The 22,220-nt window shown below is 41.1% G+C and overlaps 1 protein-coding gene across 3 annotated transcripts in view; it reads right to left on the bottom strand.

Annotated features, from left to right (window-relative positions):
* Positions 1-1,196: 1,196 nt before the first annotated feature.
* Smg1 (SMG1 nonsense mediated mRNA decay associated PI3K related kinase) overlaps positions 1,197-22,220 on the bottom strand; it is a 93,060-nt gene continuing 72,036 nt past the window's right edge. For 2 of the 3 annotated variants that reach the window (XM_048332561.1, XM_048332558.1), the window contains 15 exons: positions 21,860-22,132; positions 21,424-21,658; positions 20,887-21,113; positions 18,201-18,351; positions 17,916-18,105; positions 17,083-17,552; positions 14,238-14,375; positions 11,074-11,226; positions 9,849-10,028; positions 9,021-9,248; positions 8,132-8,343; positions 7,871-7,977; positions 6,749-6,928; positions 6,562-6,668; positions 1,197-5,589 (listed from right to left, as the gene is read on the bottom strand). In XM_048332561.1, the coding sequence (XP_048188518.1) occupies positions 5,512-5,589; positions 6,562-6,668; positions 6,749-6,928; positions 7,871-7,977; positions 8,132-8,343; positions 9,021-9,248; positions 9,849-10,028; positions 11,074-11,226; positions 14,238-14,375; positions 17,083-17,552; positions 17,916-18,105; positions 18,201-18,351; positions 20,887-21,113; positions 21,424-21,658; positions 21,860-22,132 (2,929 nt within the window). In that variant the 3' untranslated portion in view covers positions 1,197-5,511. The remainder of the gene's footprint in view (positions 5,590-6,561; positions 6,669-6,748; positions 6,929-7,870; positions 7,978-8,131; positions 8,344-9,020; positions 9,249-9,848; positions 10,029-11,073; positions 11,227-14,237; positions 14,376-17,082; positions 17,553-17,915; positions 18,106-18,200; positions 18,352-20,886; positions 21,114-21,423; positions 21,659-21,859; positions 22,133-22,220) is intronic. The other variant, XM_048332560.1, reaches the window with a different exon arrangement.

Genomic DNA, 22,220 nt, shown 5'->3' with positions numbered 1-22,220 from the left:
GCCTTGCCAGGTTTTTGAAAGTTGAGGCCAAGTCGTGAAACGTTCTAGAGATTACCAAACAGGTCACAAACTGTCCTTAAATAAAGGAGCAAAGGCAGAAGGACTGAATGTCCTGGAACGGTGTATTATTTTGCCATGGATCTTATTATTTTGCCATGGATCTTTTTTTTTTTTTTTTGAGAGTGGGGTCAAAAAGGGCAACATCCCCACCAGTGCCAGCACTTGGGGTGAAGCCTTTTGAACAAGGAAGTGTTGGGGTCGAAGACAGGCTGTCTAGTTATGATTGAGTCAGCCGTTGACACCCCCACTAGGAGGATCTATGAAAGCTATGAAATTTGTTCTGGAGGAGCCAGCTCTCTTCAAACAGCACACTTAAAGGACCCAAGCAATCACTGCTGGGCAGTTGAGGTGCCAGTCCTGGTGGAGACACAGTAATACCCACTCATGTACTACTTGGGGGAACTCAGCTCATTGCTACAGAATACTTGCGTTTTTACTCCAGTTGCTGGTGTACAGCCTAAGAAGGAAGCATGTGGAAGGAAGGTGGGTAAGAGCAGCAGTTTCTCCAGAGCATAAGCCCCCAAGACCCGTTTCCAAGGGCACAGCCTGGGACTTCTAGGTGGCCCAGTTATTAAAACCACCTACCCTTGGGCCACAGCAACACGTCCAGCTTTTTGGTGGTTAAAGACTCTCTACCCTCCCACCACCCCACTCCCCAGCCTCAAACCTCAATCCTCACATCTCTGCCTCCTAAGCAGCCAGTAGTATAGGAGTGAGCCACTGGCACATGGCCAGGAGCTGTCTTTGGAGCTGTGTTTTTGTACTACCAAGAAAGGAAGTGATCTTTCAAAGTATGCTGAATGATTAAGCCATTATTAAATCCTTCTAACAGAATCTGGCAGCAAGAAATGCAATCTTCAAAACATTTCCTGTTTTCCTTCAGAGTTCTGAATATACATCTGTCAGTAAGAATCTGGAGTTTTTTATTCATTTCCAAAATTAAGCTTTGCCACTGAAGTGCTGCTCAAAAATAAAATACCAAGAGCATTTCTTTGAAAATTAAGGTTGCAGTGGTTTTTCCATTATTAGAGGTAAACAATGGTTTCAATCGGGAAGAGGGGGCGGGAAGACACTATGATCCAAGTCTTAAGTTTTTTCTGGAACCTACGTCAATGAACTCAGACTTTAAATGTAAAATCTTTTAAGACCGAACCTTTATTTTCTGAAAAACAAGTATTTCATACAATCTTCGCCATGTTAATGCAAATATGCACAGTAGGCATGTATTTTTGTTTCCAAAAGATGCATTATCAACTTTGTTTTCAGGAAGCTGGTGTGATTTATTAATCTTAAATACAATCACAAAATTATGTCCATGAGGAGGTATTCCCACTTTTTACACAGAGATGCCACTATGTATACAGTGTTTTGTAGGACAAGAAGATTAAGTTCAACTCAACTTGCTCTTATAAGGGAGAAAACAAGTGAGGTGCGAGGTCACTGCCACTGACATTACAGGTGGAAAAACATAGGAGAAATTTAAACCAGAAAAACAAAGTGACATAAGACATAGGAGCTGAAATTTCAACTGTCCAGTAAAAGGAAAAAATATATATGTACGTATGTATATATAATCAGCCTGTTTTGAAAGAAAAGCATTCCAAATGTCTACATTTCAGAACATGCGATTTTTAAGAAGTTACCATATTCTTCCAAAATCAGCTAATTCTGACAGTTTCTACATTAGCGCAACAGTTTTTCCTAGTAAGCCTGGACAAATTCCTATGGAATACAAAGGACCCGGCCTAAGGCGTTGCTTTACAAGCTAACCCTTGAACCCAAAAAGCTTCTCTCAATGAGTTTACCCTTTTAATAAAGATAGTGACACTGCTATCCAAGCCAAAAAGCAGGGGAAAAAAGCACAGCAAACTTTGTAATGTAATTTACCCCTCCCCAACATTTGCAAAATTTCATAATGCTTTATTTTCCCCACGGGAGAAACCTACCACCCTAATTATTGAAAACAATTCACCTCCTTTAAGAGACCCTTGTTTTAAGAGGGAGAAGTTCTAGTCCTAAATCTACTGGCATTTTATAAGCTCAACAAGATACAAAATGGGACACTGGTTTAATACTAATCTAAACATATATTTTAAAAAACGCTTAAATGTGCTAATAAATGCATTCACTGGTATTTGCTCTGTGTAAATAGTAACAGGCTAACTGTAGGTGCTTTCATTACTATGAAAAGAATTCAGAGAAAAGAAGAACCAGCTCCTTTGATTTTTAGTACTACCAAACAAGCAAGCCCCCAGAGTAATACAAAAAAATGGAGGAAAGAAAAGTAGGCCAGGAAGACTTTTTTTGATTCAAAGTACTGCCTATAGTACCCCAAATTAAAAAGGACCCAAGATTGCACATCAACTCTAATATTTGGCTGTACTTGCATTGCCCTGCTCAGTGTTTTTTTTTTTAAATGGCTCTTTCCTTAAATTTCACACATTCAGAACAATCACAAAAAAAAAAAAAAAAAACCCACAATGCTGGTAACAAATACCCAACACTGGACAATACTAAGAAATCTACTTCCTAAGCTGTTAAGGGCAGAAGTGATGGAGATTTTTCTTTGTATTCCAAGTTCACCAGCTGAACCTGGAGTTTAGCTCTTTAAAAAAAAAGAAAAGAAAAAAAGCAACTCAGGAAAGCACATCAAGAGCCTACCAGTTCTCACACAGAAATCTCACTTAGTTTAAGAAAAAACAAAAATGACAACTCACAAAAGCACCCTCACTCAGCAAACTATGTTACAAACTCATGACCAGAGACAGAAATTAAAAGAGCTCCACTAAACTAAAACCCACAGCTTTGTAGGGAAATCCACTGAAAAGTCAGACAAGTCTAGCCAGTGAAAGACAACATTTAAGAGAAAACTCCAATTTCCAAGGGTACTTTGAATAGAAGAGGTTGTAAGTTTTTCAGTACCCCCTGAGTCTTAGAGTGGAAGAGTAGAGAAAGAGTAAAGGGAGTGAAAGGGAAAAGGAGGGGGAGTAGACAGAGACATATCCCTGCTTCATCACGGTATTCTGTCAACAAGTGTATGACTTCAAAACTATAGCACTCTAACGTTGCACTATTTCACAAAATAATCCCCCAAACATGGCCCTATCTTCTCTGACAAGGCTTCTTACCAAAGTTCACACTGGGATGGCTCTTTGCAGGACAGTGCAGAAGCCAAACCCGGCCAAGGGAGAAGTGTCTTACCCAGAGCACCCTTGAAGTCCTCTGTGAATTTGGCCCTATAACTATACACACATTGCTTGTGCCAGTGTTTTCTGAGGAACTAATTTAAAATACAAGTGATGGATAGTTTTCCAGAGGCACATATTTCCTGAAATAAAGCTATCTTGTTTACACTTGGGCAAGATGCCAGGTACCTCTGATGTCTAAAACAGGCAGTAAAATTCACCTATTTCACTCATCATCCCTCCCCATGTAGGAAGAAGCCATTTCTGAACATAACCTCTAGGGACAAACAAACATGCATGGGCTTTCTCCTGGTGACAAAGAATTTGCTCAGAAGACCAATCTTTAGAGCAGAGGTAATCAAGTGGTGAGTGCAATAACCCCCAAGAGCCAATAGGAAGTCAAGCAGCCTACAAAATACAATATGGCGTCATTATTCCAGCAAAGTTGTTTTGACAGTGAAAATAAAAGTTCAAAAATGAAGAAAATAAATTTTGGTGCCTTGGATTCTGTAACCTGCCATTGGGACAAATGGGAATTGAAGAATACACCACCTATCCTGCAAGACTTGGAAGTACTTAGAAGGTACTGCTAACTGAAGTTCACTTCTGGTGGGTAAAGACGACAGGCTAATGTGGCCCCCAGAACACAAGGGAATGCCAAGCTCATGGAGGTTTTCCTTAGTACCTTCCCAGCTTGCCTCCTGTGAAGTGTAGAAAGCAGAACATAACTACTGTCCTAAACTCTACAGCACAAGGGAGATGTGCCCAAACAATTGTGTTGCTGTGTGATTTTAACACCAAAAGTGTCGGTTTTTTATTTTGATAAAGGGTTTATGTCAACCACTACTGAGATCTGATGCTACATGGAAAGAAACCTTGGTCATGAATTCTCTATTACTGAACAGCAAGCTAGGAGGATGTTAGGTAAAGCAACTTCAGACTAGTAATACAACTTAAAAGATGGTGGTTCTCACTTCTGGTGGCAATTCGTGCACATGTCCAAAATGCTAGGTAAACTAAAGCACTTTTAATTTACACATCAAAGTGCAAGACTTTACACTTTGTAAATTAAAAGTATCAAATGAGAAAACTGAATTAAAAAACATTTCACTCTATCTCCACCAGAACATCACTTTATTGTTAATCTGTCATCAACAATGTATAACTCTAATATGTGTTCTATTCTGGCTTTTTTTTTAAGGTATAAGATTACATCAGATTAGCTACTATCTATAAAAGAAACTACAGCAATCACAGAAGAGGAAAAATTTTAATGACCTCCAAAAAATGCACACCATAAGGAAAGGGGAGTGCACATTAAATCAAATTCGGGGAGATTCATCACTTTTGAATGCACAGTGACAATTCTGGAAACTGCACATGATAGAATCACAGAAATGACTTAAATAACCAGAATTACATTTTGTATGTGATCATCGCGCCTTTAAACAATCCTTGAATTTTCCACGTTATCAGTGGTTTGGGAAAAATTTGTTCTCTCTCCAAATGTAAGTTAACAGCATTGAGACTGAAGTATATGAAGTAGAAGGATTGAAATAAAAGTGATCTGGAAGATGTCTAATCTAGATTAGGTAAACGGGGAGCAAGAAAGGGGTGGGAAGGAGTGGGTTATCGATGGGGTGGATTTTTTTCCCTTCATTTCAGAAGTCAGTTCTTCCAATGTAGTGTATCTGTTACACAGCTCTCCATTTTCAGTCCATTTCTGAAATTCATGTCGCATAGCCTCTTTGTACTTACTGGTCAACCCAACCAGTACTGTTGCCAAGCAACAAGTGTTACTCCAGAATCTGGATGCATCAAATCTTCCTTGGCTGTGATTTCTTCGCGGCCCCAGTTTTCTCTGTTTCTGTACGGGGTTTGTTTTCCTGGGTTGCACACACAGGGTCAGGTGGAGTGGAGTTCCAAATCACTCTGTGCTCCGCGGCATCCCGCTTTCTCTCTCAGCTAACCTCCCAACACGTTTGCAGCTGCGGTGGTGGCAGAAAGACAATCTCCGTGTTCAGGCGGTGAGCTTGCTTTCTTCACCCTTGACCCTGGGGTTGCAGGCCACGGTGTTGGGCGTATCCCTGAGTGCAGCTGTCCTGCAGGACTCACTTCCTAGTGCACCGAGATTTCCTAGGTTTCCTCAGAGTAAGCCCCCAGTCGCATCACCACCGACTGTCGTGTGGCTTTGGATGCCTGAGGCTGAGTTGATTCTGGTGGATGTCTGACCTCGCTTAACCAGACTCATCTACTGTCTTGCCATTCACACCCAGGCTGTCCAACCTTCATACAGCTGAGCCAAGTTATCTAGATTAGTTGCTTCCTTAATGACATAGTCAACCTGTAAAAAGAGGCAAGACAAGATTTAAAGGGACAGAGAACTTGAAAGGACGTGTTTGTGCACAAGTTCTTGGAGTTATCTAAAAGAGTTTCTAATGACCCAAGTCACCCAAAGGACATGTGGCTTCTATGGAGGGAAGAGAAGCTACATTCTCCCAGAACCTGAGATGGATCACAAGACGCACATCTCAGGAAAGTGTCTTGATAAAGAGGTAAAGAGGGCTCTCCTCAGCCCACACCGGCACTTGAGTGTTACCACACAGAATGATGAAGCACATGTGGGCAGAGGTTAAGAACTACCATGTCTACAGCATACTTTTCTTAAGATATTATATGATACATATATATAATACACACACACACACATATACACACACACACTAATACTGAAGAGAAAATGTCAGAGTATTAGCTAAAACAAACCCACATTTTCTAGGGAGGCTCTGAAGACATTCCTGGAGGAATGAAGATGGCATCCTCTCCAGGTTTCAAACTCGCAAAACTGGCAGTGAGTCTTACAGAAGACTTTTAAATTTTGGTTCAACAAGAACTGAGGAAGAAGAAAAGTGCTACCAGGAAAGTCAGAGTATAATGAGGACACCATTGAGTTACTTGTGGATCCAAAAAGCACGTGTCTACATTCCTCCTGTCTGTCTGTCATCTCTCTCTATCTTTGGTATAGGTATCAGGGCTTGAACTTCTCTGGCTTACTTGTTCAGAGAGCTCTCCCACTCGAGTCACACCCCCAGTCTTGCTTTTTGCTGGTTAACTGGACACGGAGTCTCATACTTTTCTGCTCTGGCTGGCCTGAATCTACATTTCCCAGGTCTCAGCCTCCTCAAAAAGTGGGATTACACCAGCACCTGGAACTTCCCTTGATGAACAACCAAGGAAATGTGTAAGGAGGATCCTTAAATCTACACTTTCCCCATGGCAATGAAATGTGTCACTCAGGTTTAGAGAGTGAAGTCACCTGCTCAGCAACCGACATCCTCCTGTTTGGGTCGACATCTCGGCCTTCTAACTTGGCTTTCACTCTCTTCCACACACTCACTGCATAGGAGTTCCTCTCCTGGACAGCTATGAAGCAACAAAAACACATGTAAGTGCAATCACAGTCCTGTGGGAAATGTTACGGCATCCTCATCCACATTGATTACCTTTCCCAGTTTTAGGGTCTCTGACGGCCTTCTTGGGGCTGCAGGCAACACTCTTGCCAGTTCCTGGGACAGTGCTTGGTGGAGTATCTGCTGATGTGGCAAGATTTTTCTGAATCTGCTTTTTAGCATTCTGTGACATGACGTCAGGCTGAGTCTTCTGGCCAGTGTTGCTCCGGACTGCTATAGAAAAAGTGTTGGTGGCTCAATTTACATGTGAACAGGAAATGGAGGACAAAGAGGAAAGCAGGACAGCTATAGTAAATACTCAAAATTGGATCAAAGTAAATAACTCAAATTTTACAACCTTAAAAGCCCTTATCTCTTGACACAGTAATTGGCTTCCTGAAAACAGCCTAAACTGTGATCTGTTCAAATAAGATCTGTCAATGACTATGCATTAGCTGTGGCAGCATCAAAAAAAAAAAAAAATCAACATCTTAACTGCAATAATGAAAAACCAAGGAGGTAGAGACACAGAATAGCTTATTAAGCCTACTATTAAATCTTTAAAAGATTTAGTGAGAGGAAAACTATCCATTCAATATTAAATAGGAGCAGGCAACTGCAATTGCATGTGTGAAATGATCCTGTGTACACCCACACAGATGCATCCAGAAGTAAGGAAACACATACGTGGTCATTTTTACCCTAGATGAGATAACCTACACCATTTTTCCTCTTTTTTCTATAACAGGCTTTGCAATCAAGGCCTTGTACTTATTGGGCAGGCACGCTGACACTGGACCAACACTCCAACCCCTAAGCTTTTCTAGTTAGTATCTCTCCAAATTTCCTGTAAGTATGTATCTAAAAATTTATCTAAGAAAGAAAAAAGCATTTTGAGACATGGTATCCCTGTGTAGCACAGACTGAGCTAATCTCATGATCCTCCCGTCTCATCTCCAGGCTGGGACTACAAGCATGCACTCACATACTTAGTTCCTACATTTTTTTTCAAAAAGCACCTCAAGAATAATTTTAAAGTAAGCCAAAAATTCTGTTGAGTTTAATGTATATCAGGATGAAAGGAAATGCTTTGAAAATGACTTTACTAAGACTTCCATGTATAATTGAACATATCAGCATCTACATATTCACCAACAAATTGCAATCTTCTCCTACCTGCAGCGAAGGATGGCTGACAAGTGGCAGATGCTGTTGGACTCGAACATTCATTTGTTGCATCGGTGACTAAGGGTGATGCAAAACTCACTAAATTATTATAGATACTGAAATACAAAATTTATGAAATTTATTAAATGTTTTAGTAATAGCTGCATACAAAAATGAGCAATAATAGTAAAAAAATCAAGAGAGACAAATTAGTATCCCAGATGTTTTATTTACACTTTATAAATAGTTGTGGCCAACAGGTGTTCTTACCTCTGACTCTGTGTTTTCAGTTCTTTCAAGGTGGGAGTGATTTCCTGGAGCATTTCCACATGTTCCTGACTTCGAACCTGACCCATAGCCTGGACTAAGGTAAATAGAACCGTCTGAATGTTGTCTTGCCATGATTTATATTCACCCAGGAACTGCCTGACACTGTTCTCATAGGGTACATCTTCACCATCTGCCAGAGCAGCTTCTTCATCCTGTAAGTGTCACAGTAGTCATTAGGAAATATGCTGGCATCGCAATTATTCTTAAGGCAGACACCTATTGACTGAAGGGGGGAAGGAAGATGTTTCAAACCAGTGAGTTGAATTTACTTTGTATAGGATGTTAGTTCTAGTGCCAATAAAAATTCAAGCCAGGTGCTGGTGGCTCATGCCTATAATTCTAACTACTCATGAGGTTGAGGTCTGAGAATCGTAGTTCAAAGCCAGCCCAGGCAGGAAAGTTTGTAAGATTCTTATCTACAACCATCAAAAAGCTGCATGTGGGGCAGAGGCAAGTGGTAGAGCATTGTCCTTGAGCAAAAATAGTCAGGGACAGTGTCCAGGTCCAAAGTTCAAGCCCCAGTTATCTCCTCCACCCCCCAAAAAGGAAAAACCCCAAAATTACTGTTTTGTAATGATTTGCTAATTTAGCCTTTTTCAGAAGCTTAATTTCCTTACTAACTAGACTATGTAGATGTTGGAGAAAGAGACAGTATTTCATTTGTTTTAGGATCAATCTACTTTTAAACAAGACTACTAGAAACAAATTAACCCAGTTGCAAACAAGCTGGAAGGTGTGACATGATAATCAAAATGCCACTTTTTCCATGAGCAAAAATAAGGTGTGATCCCAAGTAAAAGAGCTGAGTGTGTCATGGTGCTAGTCTCACCTTAGCCATTGCTTTCAGGAGATGTTTGACATCTCCCAGCTGCCGGTTATGACCAGTGAGCACAGTCTTGATATTATCAACCAGATTCTGGATTGTTTCACAGACTGTTTCTATGTGTTGCTCCTTCTCTGTCTGAACTGCCCTCTGGTTAGACATGTCCTGGGTCAACTGCTTGTGTGCAGACAGGAGCCATTCAGAGCTGCCAATGGGATGATCTAGGCTTGTATCCTATATAAAACAAACGTGAGTAAGCACTCAGCTCAACAGTGAGTGAGTCCTGTCACCACCATCACCAAAAGACAGGAATATTAAGTTCCTCCGTTTCCAGGTATTAAATTAATTACCTACAAAACAGAACCTAACAATTTCAACAGTCTTCTCACATTCTATAAGATCCTATAGGGTATATATTACTTAAAAGGCTAAGATCTGAGAAATACATTTGGAATGACAAAAATACTCCATATCCAGGTCCCCAAACTCTTAAGTCAGAGCTTCCTAATGCAAAGACCCCAAGCTACGAACAGATCTACTGTTTCTGGGCAGAAACTGCCTTTGTGGCATGCATCTTCCACGAGCCCCCAACCCCTGGTCCGCAGTGCCATCTCAATCACTGTTCGAGCTCCTCCCTTCAAAACTTTGCAGTACTCTGTTGCAGCTCTGAGACTGTTTTTCACCTTTTTATTCACTACAGAATGAAATAGGTGCATTCCTAAAGGCTAAAAGCAAGCTTTTATCATAGTTAAAAAATGTAAACGCAGTATCAGACTGAGTTTCATACTGACCCTATAGTTTTAAGTACCTAGATTTCTTCTCACAAAGACTTACCACTCTCTGTAATAAACGAAGCTCTAACTCAGAGACTGAACTGTTAAACTGTGATGCAAATGAGCACATTTGCTGGCACCGCTTGATTAGTTCGAATAATGCAGCATCCAGGTTTAAGGCTTCCGCAGTTCTCGTTCGTAAACTTTCAAAGTGAATGATGTTGCTACAGAGAAAAGTAACCTGTGGGGAGAGAGGCAAAACCATTCAAGGGATGAGAGGAGAATGCAGTTAATGACACAAAAACACTGTATGCAGAATTCAGACAAGAACTGGTCCTGAAAATGTTGCACATCTTTTGGCTACTAGACCATAACCTTACAGAGGCCATCAAATTAGGGCATGGTTTGACAGTACTATTAGTTCTGAGATTGCCAAAGGCAACTCCGAACTAGATAAATGCATCTCCTACATGATTTGATTTTACACAGAAAACTACTCCATTTCGCTAAATTTGTGTTAGATCCGAATTTCAGGAAGGCCATGTGCCAGAATGTTCCTCTTTTGTTTCTACTCTTGTATAACTTCAAAGTAATAACTGGATATTTGGCAATATCAAGCCCATTTTTAAGTAACATTAGTAATAGTACTGTGCCAAGTTCTATAATGGTGTTAACAGGTACAAACAAATGTATGACAGACACTACACTTAATCTTAGCCAAAAGGCTGAGAAGCAATAATATTACAGATTTTGTATTTATACTAAACATGGGGTGGGGAGAAGTAGGCAGTATAGATAAAATAAGAAGTTGGGAATTATTCAATTTTTGTGATGGGTACATGAGGTATATTTTATTACTCTAATTCTGTACCTGATTAAAAATTTCCGTAATACATTTTTGAGATGTCATTCCTTTTCCACTCCCTACCCCCAAATCACCACAAAGTTAATTCACAACTTTTAGCAGAGCACAAAGTTCCAGTGCATAAAACACTTTACTGCCAGGTTAAAAATTTTCCAATCTCTGGATCACTCCAGCTGCATTATAGGAAGACCTTAGACAAACAGGAAATTAAAACTGTGTTTATTTTTCAACAGAGGATGAATCACGTAATACCTCAATGGGAAAGAGTAAATGGCTAGGAAAATGACAGGCTTGGAGCTCCACCCAGAGCCAGGGAAAGTGTATCATCTAGCTTGTGGATTAAAGGCTCCACCCTAGGCTGACTTCCATCAGTTCTGCAAACTTGAACCTGAGCACAGTGATGGTGCATATGCCACAGTACCTGATTTGCTCTCTGGCTCTCTTTGAGGACCAGATTTCTTCTTTCAGCTATTGTTGCTTCAAAATCCTGCAGTACAGGTGCCAGTGCTGGGTTGGCACCACCTGCCCACTTGAGTCGCTGCTCAATACTTGCTTCAAGGGCTGCTAGTTTCTCCTGTAAAAGCCAATAGAACCTCTGAATACTGACAACATTCTCCACTTCCTATTTGTCAAAAATTTCATGTATTTCCATACCACACATTTCAGGTTAACCTTGAATTTGTGGTCTTCCTGCTGGGATTACAGGCTCATGCCACCTTATCTGACTAGCTTTCTGATTACTGTTTTAAAATGTACAGAGGAGAATCTACCTTCTTTTTTCTCTTTGAAGTGCTGGGGCTGTCACTTTTCATTTTAAAATAAAAATCTTTGAGAAATCAGGACAAGTCTAGGGATGTAGCTCAGTAGTAGAATACTTGCTCGCATGTATGAGACCTTGTTCAACCACTAGCACCACAATGTACCACTGACTCACATCTGTAATCCTGGCGACCTGAGGGACAGGGATCCAGAGAAACATGGTTCCAGGTCAACCCATCAAAAACTCAATGAGATATCTGTCTCAAAACAATAACTCAGGGGCTGGGAATGTGGCCTAGTGGTGGAGTGCTTTCCTTGCATGCATGAAGCCCTGGGTTCTATTCCTCAGCACCACATAAGCAGAAAAGGCTGGAAGTGGCCTTGTGGCTCAAGTGGTAGAGTGCTAAGAGTGCTAGCCTTGAGCAAAAAGAAGCTCAGGGACAGTGCTAAGGCCCTGAGTCCAAGCCCCAGGACTGGCAACACACACACACGCACATGTGCGCACACACACACACACACACACACACACACACACACACACACACACACACACACACACACACACACACACACACACACACACACACACACACACACACACACCCAGCAGCAGCACACGCCTGCCATTCCAACTATTGAGGAGGCTAATATGGGGAAGATCACAGCTCAAGACCAGCCTTTAAAGTCCTCTATGCCAACAGAGAAAGCTGGGTAGTTTGTGCCTGACACCAAACAATGGCAGGAAACAAAGAACTGTGATACCGGCCAGTTCAGACATAAAGTGGGACCTATCTCAAAAATAACCCTACTTCCTGGTAATAAAGAACTAAACAAACATATTTTTAAAAGTCAGAGAGGGGGGCTGGAATGTAGCTCAGTGGAAAAGCACTTGCCTAGCAAGTGCAACGTCCTGGGTTCAATCCCCAGTACCAAAAAAGAAAAGACAAAAATCAGAAATGGATAGGAGGCTCAAATGGTAGAGTATCTGCCTAGCAAGCATTCAGCCCTCAGTTCAAACCTCAGTACTGCCAAAAACAAAATACTTCAAAACAGGGGAGGGCTGGGGATATAGCCTAGTGGCAAGAGTGCCTGCCTCGGATACACGAGGCCCTAGGTTCGATTCCCCAGCACCACATATACAGAAAACGGCCAGAAGCGGCGCTGTGGCTCAAGTGGCAGAGTGCTAGCCTTGAGCGGGAAGAAGCCAGGGACAGTGCTCAGGCCCTGAGTCCTAAGGCCCAGGACTGGCCAAAAAAAAAAAAAAACAGGGGCTACAGTATATACAGCTCAGTGGTAGAATGAGGGTGTGCTTAGCCCATGGTAGGCCTTGGATTTAAAAACATTTTTCAGGGGTGGGAATATGGCCTAGTGGCATGAGTGCTTGCCTTGTATACATGAAGTTCTGGGTTTGATTCCTCAGCACCACATATATAGAAAAGGCCAGAAGAGGTGCTATGGCTCAAGTGGCATTGAGCAAAAAGAAACCAAGGACAGTGCTCAGGTCCTGAGTCCAAGTGCCAGGACTGGCAAAAAATAATAATTAAATAAAATAATAAAAACACTTTTTAAAAAGTCTGCTACATCAAATTCCTACCAAGCTAAATGTGCCATCCTTTTAAAAATCCATTTATACTTGGTGAAAGATAAAAACAGACTGCCACAAATTATTCAATTACAAATAATGGTTTTTAAAAATCCAGATTAAGTTTTACATAGCAAAGTTACTTCATTATTTACTATTTTGAGTGAAAACATTTAGTGGAGATGGGAAGACTGGGGTACAAAACCCAAAACAAACAATGCCCTCAAGGCAACTCTATCTCAAAAACCAAATTAGCTATGATAACACAGTCTATAATCCCAGGTACATGAGAAGCATAGTTAATGATCCAACACTGGCCACCAGCAAAAAGACTCCAACTAAAAACAAAGCAAAAGGGGATGGGAACTTGATATAACCCATACAGCGCCCCACCCCCCCACCCGGCAGTGAGTTGCAGTGGTAGGGTTCAGGGGAAGTCTTTTGAGAACCTGTCTTTTGTGTCTGACTAATATGCTTATCAAAGTTACTTCAAACTTTAAAGAAGCTACAAAAAAGCTTCATTTCAAAATTTAAATGATACCTAGGTAATTATACTCTAAAAAGAGGGAACAATGTCATTTACTACTGAATATATTAAGTGTACATAATCCTCAAGACTACTTATTTTATAAAATGAAATATGTTCATTTGTTTAGTTGAAGGCATATAGTCAATAATCGCTAAGAAACAAAACCACCATTATCTACGAAACAGATGTCAAAGCTTCCCAATAAGGCAGATGTAATTATTTACATTGTTTATACACATTTTAGCAAAGAAGTGCTTGAAGTGCTTCAATCACCAAGGTTCCCTTAAGGTAGAGGCACAGTTAGCAAATTTATTAAAAGCATGAATATTATCTAGCCTACTTCTACACCTACTTCACAGACTTAATTTTTAGTGTGTAAGGGGCTCATGGAGAGCAAAAGTAACAAAGTCAAATGAATCCCAACAATGCAAAGAGACTGTGTTCATGTGGCTTGTACACCAGGGACAACAAGCACAGACACCCTGCACACCCACGACAACAACTACAGACGCACTGTATAACTGGGACAAGCACAGACACCCTGCACACTAAGACAACAAGCACAGACACACTGTATAACTGGGACAAGCACAGACACCCTGCACACTGGGGACAACGAGCACAGACATACTTCATGACCCAGGGCATGTACAGACACATGGCAACACCACTCATTAGTGCTGGTGTGCTATGAGGAAGTCGCAATATAACACACCTGAACAGTGGCAATGGAAGTTTCGATCTGACTCAAAGTATGCAACTTCTTCTTCATGCTGGTGAGGATTGCAGACCGAGGGGGTGGGGTGACTGACAGGGCTTGAGGTCTGTTGATAAGCAGATCTTCATGTTGCCACTGTCCAAAGGGGGAAAAATGTGTAAGAATTTCAGAAGGAAAACCAGAGGTAGCAAGGGATTGGGGCCCTGGTAGTATTCAACAGTAACATCAAAAGAATTACATCCAGCCCTGGGTTCAATTCCTCAGTACCACATAAACAAACAAACCAAAAAAAAAAAAAAAAAAAAAAAGAATTACATCCAGGAGAAAACTTCCCTGAAGTGAACAGCTGATTTTTTTTAAATCACTTATATGCCAACATTAAACCAGTCATTCTGAGTGTGTTCACTAGTCTATATAAAAAGTCCAGTCAATACATGATTCTACACGCCCCAACCTTCAGATTCTTGATCCTGTGGGTATATGGCTGCCCATAACTGCAAGCCTGGCACCAAGGAGGCCCAGGTAGGAGTCATATGCAATGCTCTGCCTCAAAAGACAGCCCCTCCCCACCCCCCAATAGTTAGGAGAAACACACTAGGCAGGACATGAAATGTGAAAGAAGGGAGAAAGGGAATGCTGATGGGTGAGGCATCATGGATGTCTGCAGCTCATTCCAGAACTTCCAGGGAACATTTGGGTTCTAATAGATGCAGGTCTGAGGATGAAGTTATGTGACTGTGTGTGCACTTAGCACACAGACACACAGCACTTGTTCAGTCCCAGCACCACTAAATACCAAAAGAGGGAGGAAAAAAACAGGTTAAAAAAACCCAAAACATATAAACGAATCATTGTACTTAGAGGTTAAAAGAATGTGTTCCAATTTTAAAGCTGAAAAGATTTCTATCATGTTTTCCATTACCCTGTCTTTTTTTTTTTTTTGGGGGGGGGGGGGGAGAGTGCGTCCTGGGGCTTGACCTCAAGGCCTGGGCTCTGGCCCTGAGCTTATTTTGTTCAGCACTACTACTAACTTAAGCCACAGCACCACTTCTGCTTTTTCTGTGTATGTGGTACTTCACGCATGCCAGGCAAGAAGCACTCTACCACTAGGCCACATTCCCAGCCCCAACCCCATCAATTAAAAAAAAAAAAAAAAAAACTAATTCACAAAGGTATAAAACTTGAAAGCATTAAGTATTTTTCGACCTAGGAAAATATATCCCAAAACCCAATCAATGTGTTCTAAGTAAAAGAATCAATATATAATAAATGAAATCAAGTGGAATAAATGGTTTAACTTACGAAGGAAGAAAATGGCTATGATAAGCCTGCCAAGAAAAATAAACACACTCGCTTCACTGAGCAGAAGCCACCAAGTCCACTAACAGGAGCAACTTTAATATAAAAGATACAAAGCAACCACTGGGTGTGCCAAACATATCTAGATATTGTAGTCCCCAGATAGTAACACTTTGAAGTACAGGCTAACAATTTCCAAACTTGTATTTCTATTTCAAAAGAAACAAGGAAAGTAGCCATTATCATCTGCTTATTAGCAGCTTAAAAAGTCCATGGTCATCTGATGAAAGAGTTGTTGTTCTCATTCTACAGATAAGAAAGCCAGAACTTAGGGAATTCAGATACAAGTTTATAAACCGAAGTTTGATTTGGATCCAAATTCATCTTACCCCAAAGCCTGTCATAGTGCCTCTAAATAAACAAGAACAAAAGCAACTTTTAAAATGTGTTCCAAAACGAAGATTATTTACCCAAAATTTAACTATGGAGTTCACCTTAGTTATGGAAGCACGTCTACACAGTGAGTAGGTTCGACCTACAATTATAGTCATAGCTGGGCGCCAGTGGCTCATGTCTGTCATTCTAGCTACTAAACACAGGTTGAGAATGGAAGGATCACAGTTAGGGACCAACCTGAGAGACCAAGCCATCTCAGGTGGTACATGCCTGACATCCTAGCTAAAATGTGTATTCCCAAGCCAGAAGTGAGACCTTGTCTTAAAAATGCCCTGCAAAAAGCAAACAAAAGAAAAACAAAAGCTGAGCATTGGTGGCTCATGCCTGTAATCCTAGCTACTTGGGAAGCTGAGATCTGAAGGTCACTGTTCAAACCCAACAGGGTAGGAAAGTCAGTGACATTCTTATCTCCAGCTAACCACTAAAAAGCTAGATGAAAAGCTGTGGCTTTACAAGTGTCAGAGTGTTAGCCTCCTGAGGGACAGCACCTAGACTCTGAGTTCAAGCTCCAAGACCAACACCAGAAAGTAAACAAAGAAGAAAAACAACAACCCACAGAACTAGAGGTGTGGCTCAGAATAAGACTGCCTGCCTTGGAGACCGGGGTTGTCAGTGGTTTGTGCCTGTAATCCTAAAAACTCAAAAGGCTGGGAATCCAGGGGATCATGATTGGAAGCCAGCTCAGAAAGAAAAGCCTCAAGACCATCTCCAAAAATAACTAGCAAGAACCAGTGCTCTACCACCGAGAATGGTATAACACCAGCCAAGTAAGCATGAGTCCCTTGAATTCAAACCCCAGTACTGGGGAAAAATAAAATGAAATCCAAACTGAACCAAAAATCCAGTACTGCCCCTATGACATCTATCACAAATACTCACTGGCACAGTAACGGTTCATGATGCAGCCCTGATGGGAATAAATTCAAAGAGCACAAACTGTACAAGTGAAAAGATCTCAGCTTCAAAGATAACCAAGGAGCCCCTGAACCCTAAAAGTGGGTTTGCTACAGGTTAGCATGCTGAGGAAGTGAAACTTCTTCCTCTTGTCTTGGTAAGTTATACAGATGCCTCCACTTTTCAAGCTTACCTGGAACATGGCAATCTGGAGCTGGACCCGCTGCAGGCTCGTCTTACAGGAGGCAATGCTAGTTTCCAGCCTGCGCACCAGGTCGTGCTTCTTCCATGCTGTGTCATAGGAGCTGGCCAGCACAGTTGCCCTGTTCATCACCAGCTGGGAGAACTTCCCCACCTGGATGTTGTGCTCCACCGCTTTCTTGCACAGGTCGTCCACAGAAACTTTGCTTTCAGCACCAAAATCCTTGGCCTCCACCTGGGCAATGATGTCCACGCCCAGGGCACTGATAAAGCTGCACAGAGTGAGGCCCAGGGCTTGGTTCGGGAGCCCTATCAAGAGCTGCCTCACAAAATCAGCTGTGAAGGCCTTGATGGGCTTGGCCATTTGGTCCTCACTGAAACAAGAGTTTCTAAAAAGTGTTTTCACATTGACAATCTGCACAGGTCCATTCACAGTATTCTGATCTTCAAGTGAACTTGATCCTAAGAAAAGGAAAATTTTCTTGAAGTGTCTCATGCAGAAATAAGATTAGTTTTTGTTTTGTTTTTGTTTTTTTTTAAAAAGGGAGGGGAGGAGAAAGGTGAGCTGGGGGGTGGGGGTAGTAGAGGAGCAGAATGATGAGGGATATGGATCGAGATGCATTATATTCAGAAACTGACATGCTGAATTGGAAACTCCTTCATACAACTACATAAAGATAATAAAAATATAACCTTTCCAAAGCAGGGAGAAATGCTACATATTCCAAGCACTTCAGATTTTATGAATATACAATTATATGAAGCCTACTTCACAATGCCCCCTTCCAAAAAGTTACACCTAGATGTTTAAAGGTAAAATATTACCTGACAATGTTTTAGAAAAAGTACCACAGAGCCTGAAGAACTCCTTAATTGTCTGTAGTCTTTTTAGAAAGAAAATTTCTTCTAGCACCTGCCGGTGATTGTCATCATCAAAAAAATTAACTTGGGTACTTCTGGCTTCCCGTATGATATCAATCTTCCGCCAAGCAACAGGAATTTCCATCTTATTTAACTTTGTAAATGAAAAAAAAAAATCATTTCTTCTGTTCTCACACTCAATATACTGCATTGCACTTATATAATTCATAAAGCCAACCTCATATTTACCTTTTCAACTAATAAACCAAAAGCTGTTTCAACCTGAGCAAACATGCCATCAAATGCTACCAAGAGCATCTGGCCAGCTGACATTTTGGGTGTTTCATCAACAGAACCATTTCTTGGTTGGATTAATTCACCATATTGGGCATGCAGTACTCTAGAGAAAAAGGAAGCAGAGTTAAGACCCGCCCTGAAGAGAAATGCAAGAGGAGGGAACACAAGCCAGCTATCTCAGGGATAGTATGCACTGTCAGCAAATCTGGCTTGAAGAAGGAATGCCATGAGTAAATGGCATTTCCTGCCAACTACATAAAACCAACAAAGCTAATCCAGTACCATTAAACTTTACACAAACTTGAATTATGACATTTTAAAAATCATTACATAAAATATTAGTATCACTTTATGCTCAAAATGTGAAATAATCTTAACTCCATCCCAGACCAATGTCATGGATAATTCTAAAGCTTGTATTTCAAGCAAAGTTTTCTTTTTTTTGTTGGCCAGTCCTGGGCCTTGGACTCAGGGCCTGACCACTGTCCCTGGCCTCTTTTTGCTCAAGGCTAGCACTCTGCCACTTGAGCCACAGCGCCACTTCTGGCCGGTTTCTATATATGTGGTGCTGGGGAATCGAACCCAGGGCTTCATGTATACGAGGCAAGCACTCTTGCCACTAGGCCGTATCCCCAGCCCCCAAGCAAAGTTTTCTAATCACATGATAGAAACAACAAACGGGGCTGGGATGTAGCTCAGTGGCAAAGCACTTTCCTATCAAGTGCAACAGGTCCTGGGTTCAATCCCCAGTACCAAAAAAGAAAAGACACACAGATAGAGAGAGAGAGAACAAACCAAAGCATTTTGGGTAAATGTTTTTAGTTTAGAATTATGTACCCTGTGTTTTGTTTTCTTTTTGGCAATCCAAGCCCTAAACTGAGGACATTACACTTGCTAGGGGTAGGTGCTCTAACACTTGGGCCACAACTCTATTTCTGGAATTATGTACATTTTGAATGCAGTCTTTGTGAGTTTAATGTCATCTATCCTTACCATTAAGAGATATATAATGCTAATATATCCTGAAATGCTAAACATTTTATATAAAAAGCAAAATATAATTGCAAGTATTTACAATTACTATCAGTAAAACAGTTAACTAGTTTCATCTTTATCTGTGACACAGAGAAATCATTCCTAATAAATGGAACCATGAAAAGGTTTTAGCATAATTTAAAATGTTAGCCAGAATAATTTCTATTGGAAAAGATCTGCAAGACAAGGTTCTAATTTTCTTTGAGACTCACACAAGGTACACATAGGCTACCACAGAAGTGAGTATGCAGCTTGTCATCCTAAGCACACACTCAATGTGAGGGGCGGGAGAGCCTTGGGAAAGACAGCAGATAAACTCGTGTGAAAGGGACACAGAAACTCATGTTTATTTGGTCGGCGTTCTACTACTTAAGCTACACCTCGAGCCCTAACTTTCTTGTATTGCTAGAAATTAAGACAAACTATTACACGAATAATTGAAACTAGTATTTAAGCTGACTTTTAAAATCAGTTATACTTTTTTATCTTATTGTATGACTCAAACAACCAAAAATATATTTTATAAATGTATGCTAACTGAAAGATAAAAATAAAGTAAAATTTTTAAAAACTGAAGCAATATAAGAAATAAGATTGAAAACGGCAGATGATTACCAGGGGGAAAAGAAGGAATTCATTATACTACTTTTTTTCCTCTTCAATTGGTACCCGGGCATGAACTCAGTGCCTTCACTCTCTTTCCATTTGCTTGTTCGGTGGGGGCTCTACCATGTGAGTCATACCTCCAGCCCAGCTTTTGCTGGTTATTTTGGAGGTAAAGTCTCCAGACACTGGAAGAGGGTGAATGAGGAGGCATCCAGTGAAACTGGAATCATTATAGAATATTTTTTAAAGGTACCTGAGCTGGGTGCAGTAGCTAACACCTATAATTCCAGCTACTCTATAGGTAGAGACAAGGAGGGAGGGTTGCAATACAAAGAAACATCTGGGCAAAAAAATTAGCAAAGCCCCATCTCAACCAGTAAGATAGGCATGGTGATGCTAGCTAATGGTCCTAGCTATACAGGAGGACTAAAATAGAAAGACCGGGGCTGGGAATGTGGCTTAGTGGTAGAGTACTTGCCAAGCATGCATGAAGCCCTGGGTTCCATTCTTCAGTACAACATAAACAGAAAAGGCCAGAAATGGTGCTGTGGCTCGAGTGGTAGAGTTCTAGCTTTGAGCAAAAAGAAGCCAGGGACAGTGCCCAGGCCCTGAGTCCAAGCCCCAGAACTGGCAAAAAGCAAGAAGGGAGACAGGGAGACAGGGAGACAGGGAGACAGGAAGGGAGGGAGGGAGGGACAGACCAACCGACCGATCATGGTCCACAAGCAGCCTAAAGAAAAATGTGTCTATCTGAAAAATGACTAAGAAAAAGAAAGACAGAAGCATGGCTCAAGTGATAAAGCGCCTGCCTAGCAAGTATGAGTCCTGCATTTAAACCTCTTCACTAGTCCCTCCCCCTACTAAAGGCACAACTATAAGCATTTATAATTATACTTGCTCTGAAAATTAAACTTACAGTAGTTTGAGCTTGGAATCCCTTTGCCTAGCTGCCCCCTATCTTTCATGGAGCGACAATACATAGCTAGCATTCACTTGCCTGGCAACATCGATGTAATGGGCATGTGTTTCTTCTTCGAGTCCCATAGCTGCATTTCTTAAGTAGGCTTGAAGAGATTCAACTATAGTCTGCAGAGGAGCGCCATCAGCTGTCTGCTCAATGAGACTGTCCAGTTCATGAAGCATGTTTTCTAAGGTGGACTCCCCTTTCATTAAACATCTAAGCGCTTCTGGGAATATGATTTGTCGAAAATTTGAATTCAATTCCTATGAACACACAAGAAGCATGTATTTTGGGCTTAAGGGTAAAGGAAGATTTAATGCCATAAAAGTGGGAAACAAAGTATGCAATTATAACCAAGTAATGACTAGAAAAAGTAAAAAAAAAAGAAATAAATGTAGCCAAGGCTGATGTCCAATTTATGATTCTCCTAGTTTCCAAAAACTCTACCACACTCAGTTTTGATCTTTACTTAAAAGACTGTTTAAACCACCAAGAGAAAGTCCAAGTTTTCTTTTAATGAGAAAGACAATGCTCAGTATCCTAAATAAACTTAGAAAACTTAGGTATGTTTACCTGCAGTGAGGTATACACGCCATTGGCTAAGTGAACAGCCTCGGAGGCCTCTAGTGGGTTTGGGATGTCCAAGTCCTGCGGCACCAGGTGGCACTGCTTCAGTAACTGAACCAAGCAGGTGACATTCCCACTCATGCTGCACAGCTCCTCCAAGAACCAGGCTCCATCCCGGGAGGTCAGGTCAACCAGCTGTTCCCCAGCACTTGAGGCTGCCCCTTCCATCATTAGGTTGCGCCTAAGTGGGGTGGGTAATAAACATGAGCACAATGAAGTGACTCAGTTAAGCATACATACATTAGTGGAGACTTCAAAATCTGAAAAGAAAGCAACTCTAAAGAGACTAAGGAAAATTACAAAAGCACTTGTATGGGATTAAAAAGAAAACATGAAATCTTAATAAGGCATCCGATTTTAGACAATGAAATGGCTAACTCACCTCGTGAGTGTACAAAGGGCAGAAATAATGACACTTGCTAGACTCAAAGATCCCTCTTCTCCATTCTCATGAAGGAAAACTTTAATGCAACGTTCAATTTCTTTCAACTGGTCCTCACAAACTGGCACGGTGACAGCTTCTTGTTTTAAACGTTCCACCTGTCTGATAAGCCTACTGTTTATGTCCGCTGCATAACGCTGCAGGGTCATTTCAGTGGCGGTGATGAACTGACACACAGCTGGGGGTGGCTGGGGAGCATACTGCAGCTCATATCTATAAAAACAAAAAAGTGTTAACATTCATGCTTTACAAATTATGTAAGCTAACTTTGTCTCTACGTCAATTGAAGAGCAGTAAGCAA

The sequence above is a fragment of the Perognathus longimembris genome, chromosome 23, assembly GCF_023159225.1.
Source record: "Perognathus longimembris pacificus isolate PPM17 chromosome 23, ASM2315922v1, whole genome shotgun sequence".
Lineage (NCBI taxonomy): Eukaryota > Metazoa > Chordata > Mammalia > Rodentia > Heteromyidae > Perognathus > Perognathus longimembris.
Note: the sequence above shows the minus strand (reverse complement) of the source record. Positions and strands in the feature narration are given on the sequence as shown.